Source organism: Henckelia pumila, chromosome 2, assembly GCF_033568475.1.
Source record: "Henckelia pumila isolate YLH828 chromosome 2, ASM3356847v2, whole genome shotgun sequence".
NCBI classification, from domain to species: Eukaryota; Viridiplantae; Streptophyta; class Magnoliopsida; order Lamiales; family Gesneriaceae; genus Henckelia; species Henckelia pumila.
In genome coordinates this window covers 12,109,018-12,115,726 of record NC_133121.1, presented here as the reverse complement: position 1 = coordinate 12,115,726, position 6,709 = coordinate 12,109,018, and the positions used below count along the sequence as shown (strand labels likewise).

The following is a 6,709-nucleotide window of genomic DNA, read 5'->3' as shown; positions in this document are numbered from 1 at the left end:
AGGTTTGGGTTTGGGGATTTATTCCTAATTGACTCCATTCAGATATTTTTATTAATTTATATTTATATTTATATAATATATATATATATATATTTTTAATAATTTTTTTTAAGAAAAAAAATAATTTATATGTGAAAAAACTGCCACTGAATATCTATGTATTGCATAGATTTTGGCTCTTCATTAGTCCGCAGACAAATTATCTATCGTCACTCTCTTTCCTTTGTTTTTCCCTCTCCCTTCACTTTCTCTCTCCTCTTTCTTGGTAGATTAAAAAAATTAATTTTTTTTGAAAAAAAAAAAGAAAAAGGAAAATCAGACTTTTGTGAAAAACTGAAGGCCCTTTATTATTCTTCTTCTGCGTCTTTTGTGTAGGCTTTTTCCAAAGTCAAGCATGCAGATGTTGAGATGATAGACGAGCAAGAAAAGCCCTTCAAACTTAGGGTTTTCTTGCTCCTTAGAGCCCCCTTTTTCTGCATTTTTTCCTCAGTAAAACGGAGAATTTTGATGTCATAGGAGTGGGTTTCCTTCTCTTTTTTGTTTGTTTGTTTTCATTTCTCTCTTAGTGTTTACAGGTTTGAGCTTTTGGAGAGGCAGTTGGAGACATTTGGATTCAGGCCTCGTGTCTCCTCTACCTCTCTTGTTTTTCTTCCATTTTTTATTTATTTTTTACTTGATTATAGTCCCTTTTTTTCATTTTGGGTTCTTTTTCTGTATTTGTAAAATTTCATTTTTTTTGACTTCAAACATTCACGGAGTGATTCTGTGGTAAGCGTAGCAGCTGTACATTTTATAAAGGTAAGATCTTGTAGGGAGGAGAGAGGGGAGAAAAAAGAAACTCAGAGAAAAGCTTTATTTGATGAATTTTGGGGATTTTCTTGAAAGCAATTCTTGTGGTGGTGGCGGTGCAAGAATTGTTACTGATATACAATTTAGCAATAATTTTAACTCAATAACCAATCCAAGCTGTGGGAATATTAATAACAAAAGCATGCCCGCCGGTGCAATTGCTCCGCCACGCCTTGTGCCTCAGTCACTCGCCACCAAACCCATGTTCAACTCCCCCGGCCTTTCTCTTGCCCTTGTAAGTAAACCCACTATATAAATAGGTGTTTACGGTTGTGTTCATGTACATGGGCTGATTTTCGTGGTGGGTTTTCCTTGTTTTCAAGCAGCAAACGAGTATGGAGGGCCAAGGAGAGTTAGCGAGAACCGGGGAGAATTATGGCTCTAGTACTGTTGGAGGAAGAAGAAGCAGAGATGAGGAGCATGAAAGCAGATCTGGGAGTGAAAATATGGATGGGACTGCGTCTGGAGATGATGTTGATACTGCCGACAACCCGCCGAGGAAGAAAAGATACCACCGACACACTCCTCAGCAAATCCAAGAGCTCGAAACGTATGGGAGATGACCCTTTTCTTTACTTGTTTCGAGGAATCCTTCTAGTGTAGTTTCATCCACTTTTGATAAATATATCTTCTTTTTGTTTCTCTGTGTGTTACTTGTGTTGGTTTTTTTGTTTGTTTGATTGTTTTGGTTGGCTTTTCAGTCTCTTCAAGGATTGTCCTCATCCTGATGAAAAGCAAAGATTGGAGCTTAGCAGGAGGCTTTGCTTGGAGACTAGACAGGTCAAGTTTTGGTTTCAGAATCGAAGAACTCAAATGAAGGTACAAGTAGAATTAATGGCCATCCAACTTTTTATAGTTTCTTGTTTTGTGGATTGGTTCTGGATTTTTATGCGTTACATTGAAGATGTTGATTGAGATTTTTGAATCCACGATTTTACCAGACTCAAATGGAACGCCATGAAAATTCCTTACTTAGGCAAGATAACGACAAGCTTCGAGCCGAAAACATGTCCATGAGGGATGCAATGAGGAACCCCATGTGCACAAACTGTGGTGGGCCTGCAATAATTGGTGAAATATCCCTTGGAGAACAACATCTCCGGATCGAAAATGCGAGGCTAAAAGATGAACTTGACCGTGTCTGCACTCTGGCGGGAAAGTTTTTAGGCCGACCCATTTCATCTTTTGCCGCATCCATGAATCCTCCATTGCCTAATTCAAGCTTGGAACTTGGAGTTGGAAATGGATTCGGAGGTCTAACAGCGATTAGTTCGACTCTACCACTAGTCACTTCTGATTTTGGAGTTGGAATTTTGAATCATTTGTCTTCAGTGCCTCCAAAGGGACCAATAAACATTACTCCAATTGACAGATCATTGGAGAGATCTATGTATTTGGAGCTTGCTCTGAGTGCGATGGATGAATTGGTTAAAATGGCACAAACTGATGAACCCCTTTGGATTAGAAGCTTGGAAGGTGGGAGAGAGATATTGAATCTTGAGGAGTATTTCAGGACATTTACTCCTTGCATTGGCATGAAACCGAACGGCTTCATTACCGAAGCATCAAGGGAGACTGGCATGGCGATCATCAATAGTTTGGCCCTTGTTGAGACATTAATGGATTCGGTAGACTCCACTTATATTCACTTGAGTATTTTGCTTGAATTTAGATTTCTCGAACGTGTGATTAATTGAATGATTTCTATTTTTTCCATTAGAACAAGTGGACAGAGATGTTTCCCAGTATAATTTCAAGAACATCAACTACAGATGTGGTATCTAGCGGCATGGGAGGATCAAGGAATGGTGCACTTCAGCTGGTAAACAGACACAAGAATTTAGTCGTTCCGGAGCAATTTATTGTATTCTAAGTCATCATTCATTTCTTTTCCTTTAGTGTTCCGATTTGTCATTCTTCTATATTCTTTATGATCATTAGATGCATGCTGAACTCCAAGTTCTGTCCCCATTGGTTCCGGTCCGAGAGGTGAACTTTCTCCGGTTCTGCAAGCAACATTCCGAGGGTGTGTGGGCTGTTGTCGACGTGTCCATCGATGCCGTACGGGAAACTTCCTGCGGTGGTCCATCATTTTCAAGTTGCAGGCGACTCCCATCTGGCTGTGTGGTTCAAGATATGCCTAATGGATATTCTAAGGTAACAATTCATTGCTTCCTACACATGCATTTTCTTGTTGGCTTGTGACCTGTTACATACAGCTCCTTCACAACTGTTTTCTTCACATTTATTGAGACCCCCACAAATGGTAGGTGCCCTTCGCCCTTTTGTTATAAATAAGTTTGTTGAGGCAACTGTACCATGCAAACTTAGTTGGGAACATTTAATTGAGCACTCCAAGCCACTCTGTCAAGAAATGTGTGTTTCCTGTTTCAAGATTGAGGTGCATGGTAATAGTGATCGAATCGGTCAAGACTCGACTCAAGCTTATCGCATAGTTTTGTTTAATAAGATTCACAAGATCTCAGGAGCCTCGGGAAAAAGGCAGTTTGCTCTAACTCAAGATTGAGGAAGAAGTTTAATTGGTCCTAACATCCCATTTAACTTGAATACATTAAACTTAAATTGATTTCCCAGAAGATTCTTCTCTTGCCACATAAAATATAGATATTTTATTCAAACCCTTCCCAAAATATAGAGTTGATATTTCGAACACTGTGCACGGGTTAATCGATGTTAACCGGATCAATAAATTGAATAGAAGTATCTGTGACTCCTAGGGACACATTAATTTCATATGATTAATTAGATATTGTAAAACTCAAACTTTGGTAGAATAAAATTAAGTATTTGATACTTCTATTCCAATCTTTGATGGCTGTCCCCATCAAAACCCATGCCAATATAATATATTGTTTTACTTTGAATTCACTGGTTCCAGCCTCATGATGTTTTTGTTTTTGTACTCAAATATCAAGATTTGTGTTTGTTGTCACGTGAGCATCCATTTTCAACCTTTTGTGTTCAGACCCTACCTCGTGCCTACAAATCTTGCAAAATTTGTGTGCTCAATATTTTATTCACTATCCTTCTCATTTTTATATTTCTCATCTTTTGGGATTTGAGCGGTGGTCGAAATATAGATAACATCTATCCACATGTGTATACATTTAATAGTTAGATATTTGACTTAGATAAAATTTTGGGATTTTATCATGTGCTGAGTGGATTAGAAATGAATGTATCTTTAATAATGTCAAGAAATGAGACTCTGGTCTATTTAGTTACTCTAATTATCATGTTTGGAACGCCAAACTGAGTCGCTTATCTTAAACTGATTTAATGGCTTACCATGAAAGCTTATACTTTATTACATAATCATGTGTAGGTTACATGGGTAGAGCATTCTGAATACGACGAGAGCGTAGTGCACCAGCTCTACCGGCAACTGATCATTGCTGGAATGGGCTTTGGCGCCCAACGGTGGGTCGCCACCCTCCAACGACAGTGTGAATGTCTTGCCATCCTCATGTCATCCTCTGTCCCTAATCCTGACCAAACAGGTGAAAATCATAGCCTTTTAACCAAAATGATATCTCCTTATTTATATAAAAAGCACAAAAAGTGTGCTCTCTAAGTAACGTCGACTCGGCTGAATCTTTGGTATCTCATGCAGCAATAACTCCGGGTGGCCGAAGGAGCATGCTGAAGCTAGCCCAACGCATGACCAACAACTTCTGTGCTGGTGTGTGCGCCTCGACGCTTCACAAATGGAACAAGCTCAACACGGGCAACATGGACGAAGACATCAGGGTCATGACACGGAAGAGCGTGGACGACCCAGGCGAGCCACCGGGGATTGTGGTTAGCGCTGCCACATCCGTGTGGCTGCCCGTGACACCTCAGAGGCTGTTCGATTTCCTTCGAGACGAACATTTGAGGAGTGAGTGGGACATACTCTCCAATGGAGGTCCTATGCAGGAAATGGCTCACATTGCTAAGGGACAAGATCACGGTAACTGTGTTTCACTCCTTCGCGCAAGTGTAAGTCCCTCTAATCAAAACTCAAGGTTTAAATTTAAAATATATATAATATAATAATTTTTGTGGGCAGTGTGAAATTTAATTTAAAATAATGGTATTGAAAATAAATTGGATTCTTTTTTTTTTTTACATGATACATGTGACCATATAATCTTTTAGCTGACAAAAGTAGAAGTGGACCTTATTGCATGGGACAAAAAAATTTGAAATTTGGTTGTGTAAAAGTCAAAATAGATGGACAAATGACAGCTTTATGGGGTCAGCCCCCACCCCACTATTAAAAGTCAAGGCCAAGTGGGTCGAACAAAATCACTAGAAAATATGTACAAGGCTAATATTGTGATTTCACTTGACAGGCCATGAACCCTAACCAGAGCAGCATGCTAATACTCCAGGAGACATGCATAGACTCGTCCGGATCGCTCGTGGTGTACGCCCCGGTGGACATACCCGCCATGCAAGTGGTTATGAACGGTGGCGATTCCGCCTATGTGGCGCTGCTTCCTTCAGGGTTTGCCATTGTCCCGGATGGGCCGGCTAGCAATGGGGGGCAGGCAGCCCAGAGGGTCAGCGGTTCGCTCTTGACCGTGGCGTTTCAAATCCTGGTGAACAGTCTCCCTACCGCCAAGCTCACGGTGGAGTCGGTGGAGACGGTGAATAACCTGATATCGTGCACGGTGCAGAAAATCAAGGCGGCCCTCCATTGCGAGAGTTGATCTAGCCTCTACGTGATCGTATTCCATTTCCTCTTTTATACGATAATGATGATGGGAGAGGAAGTGGAATACTATTTACTACAAGATCGGAAAACGCTCTCATTTATGTTATTTACGCTCCACTTAATGCATAAAATTTATTCGTTAGGTGGAGAATATATGTGACATAAAATAGAGTCGTTGCTTGTAACTAAACGGTGTTTTGTTGTATTTGTGTTTTAATTTACGCTTATGTTCACTGTGTCGATTGACTCGTAACTCATGGGTTGAGTCAAGAACGAACCACGATATCGGTCTGTGGTGGTTCGGGTATTGACTCGAAGGTGCCCTGGAGTTGGTTCAAGAAGCTATGTATTTAATTTCCGTGTGACATTTTCCTTTGAATCTGCAGTTCTTTTTATCAGGTTTGAGTTTTCATTATTTTTTGCCTTTATTGTTGCCTTCAATTCTCTATTTATCTAGCAATTAATATAATGACAATTAAAAACATAGAATGTATCACTGATTAAAATGTAAACTAGCTGAAATTATTATTTATATATTGTTTTTGAATTCATGTATCTTGAATTTCAATATAAAAACATGCATTTCACTTAATTATTCACCTAGAAAACATTACATAATTATGTGAGAGTAGATTTTGTGTTGACGGTTTTATGAATTGATTGGTTTCATATCTACGATGAAAAATAATAGTTTTAACATAAATAATAATATTTTTTTTATAACAGGTTGAGTGAAATATTAATCTCATAAAAACGAGCATTGTTATAATATTTATTACATTACAATATAAATATGTATTATATCATAAAATCCCAAAAAAAACATTAAATAATTATATGACATGATATTAATAATAATTAAAAATTAAGAAATAAAAAAAAATAATATAATAGTGAAGGAAGATGGGAATGCATTAAATGAGGGTTTGGTTGGATGAAAAGGAAAGGAGAAAGGGCCACCTGCCCCTCTGCAATCGCATTTATTGCATGCATGGCCTCTCCCCCAAACTATTCTATTCTTTTTTGTGCATGCATGTGATGCCCCCCACTTATCTCTATTATATTATATATAATAATTGAATAAAACATTTTTTTTGAATTAATTGAATAAAACTTGGGATGATGAGATTGACACTT

General features: G+C 38.6%; 1 protein-coding gene across 1 annotated transcript; it reads left to right on the top strand.

Moving 5' to 3' along the window:
- The first annotated feature begins 202 nt into the window (after positions 1 to 202).
- LOC140879461 (homeobox-leucine zipper protein HDG1-like) lies at positions 203 to 5,970 on the top strand. The gene is made up of 9 exons (XM_073283158.1): positions 203 to 1,084; positions 1,176 to 1,399; positions 1,551 to 1,668; positions 1,791 to 2,477; positions 2,570 to 2,671; positions 2,791 to 3,006; positions 4,196 to 4,370; positions 4,484 to 4,851; positions 5,208 to 5,970. The coding sequence occupies exons 1-9, from the start codon at positions 860 to 862 to the stop codon at positions 5,565 to 5,567; spliced, it is 2,475 nt and encodes an 824-aa protein (XP_073139259.1). The 5' UTR covers positions 203 to 859; the 3' UTR covers positions 5,568 to 5,970.
- Positions 5,971 to 6,709: the final 739 nt, after the last annotated feature.